Source organism: Pteropus alecto, unplaced genomic scaffold (genome assembly GCF_000325575.1).
Source record: "Pteropus alecto unplaced genomic scaffold, ASM32557v1 scaffold49, whole genome shotgun sequence".
Classification (NCBI taxonomy): Eukaryota; Metazoa; Chordata; class Mammalia; order Chiroptera; family Pteropodidae; genus Pteropus; species Pteropus alecto.
Genome location: NW_006443131.1, coordinates 1,799,313 through 1,800,256, shown reverse-complemented (window position 1 = coordinate 1,800,256; position 944 = coordinate 1,799,313). Strand labels below are relative to the sequence as shown.

Here is a 944-nt window from a genome sequence, read left to right as displayed (position 1 = left end):
CGGCTCAGCCTGGCAGCGGAGGCACCCGAGTGAGCCCCTCGCCACAGGGTGCACCCAGCCTCGTGAGGAGGGAGAGGACCGGGAGAGGGAGGAGAGGCCAGGGTTCGGACTGGCAGCTGGTGCGGAGGGGTGGGGCCCAAGGAGCCGCCCCCACCCAAAGACTGAGTACCCAACTCACCGAGAATCCAGCCCAAGACGGGCAGGACCTCTTGATGCTCTCAGTAGTAGTGACGGAGGAGGCCACCATGCTGAAGGTGACCACCAGGATGCCCAGGAGCACCTGGGCCAGCCCCAGCGTGAGCAGGGCCTGCAGCCAGGGGCGGTGGAGGCGGAGGTGGGTAAGGCCCCGAGTGCTGGGCCGGCTGGTAAGCGAGCGGCTGGAGTCACTGGGCGAGGGCATCATGCCTGCCGCCCGGCTGCCTGCGTCTCGCTCCGCACGCCCTGGCGCTTGGGAGCATCTCAGAGGCGCCCAAGGCCCCGTCCTTCCTCCTCTCCACCCGACTCGCTCTAGAGCCCACCCCCTGGCTGGGTCCCCTGGGACATGGCCCGGGGACTCCAGCTGGGGGGGGGGCCGAGGGAGGGGCGTCACGGAGGGGCCGCGGAGTGCTCCCTCGCCAGCAGGGGCACTGGACGGGCACCGTGCCCGGGACGGCGATGAGGACGCTGGGGCACAGGCTCATCGCATCTCCCTAGGGAAGAGGGTCGCCGAGAAGGGCCTGTCAGGGAGTGAGGAGAGGGCGGCGGTCGGAACCCAGGGAAGGGTGGGGAGGGTAAAGACGAGGATGGGAAAGAAATCTAGAGAAGAGGGGAGGGGTCGGCGTGGGTGACTCTGGGGACGCGGTCGGAGTGTCCGAGGAGCGTCCAGTGGGATCCGAGGCTGCCGGTTGGGGAGAGGCCACGGCGCCGCTGTCTCCCGGGTCGCCTGCCCCCCCCCCCCCTCCCCA

General features: G+C 70.3%; 1 protein-coding gene across 1 annotated transcript in view; it reads right to left on the bottom strand.

The window, feature by feature from the left end:
* FAM189B (family with sequence similarity 189 member B) overlaps positions 1–938 on the bottom strand; it is a 5,751-nt gene extending 4,813 nt beyond the window's left edge. Inside the window, exon 1 of the mRNA XM_006923656.3 lies at positions 179–938. Within this exon, the coding sequence (XP_006923718.2) occupies positions 179–403 (225 nt within the window). The 5' untranslated portion in view covers positions 404–938. The remainder of the gene's footprint in view (positions 1–178) is intronic.
* Positions 939–944: the final 6 nt, after the last annotated feature.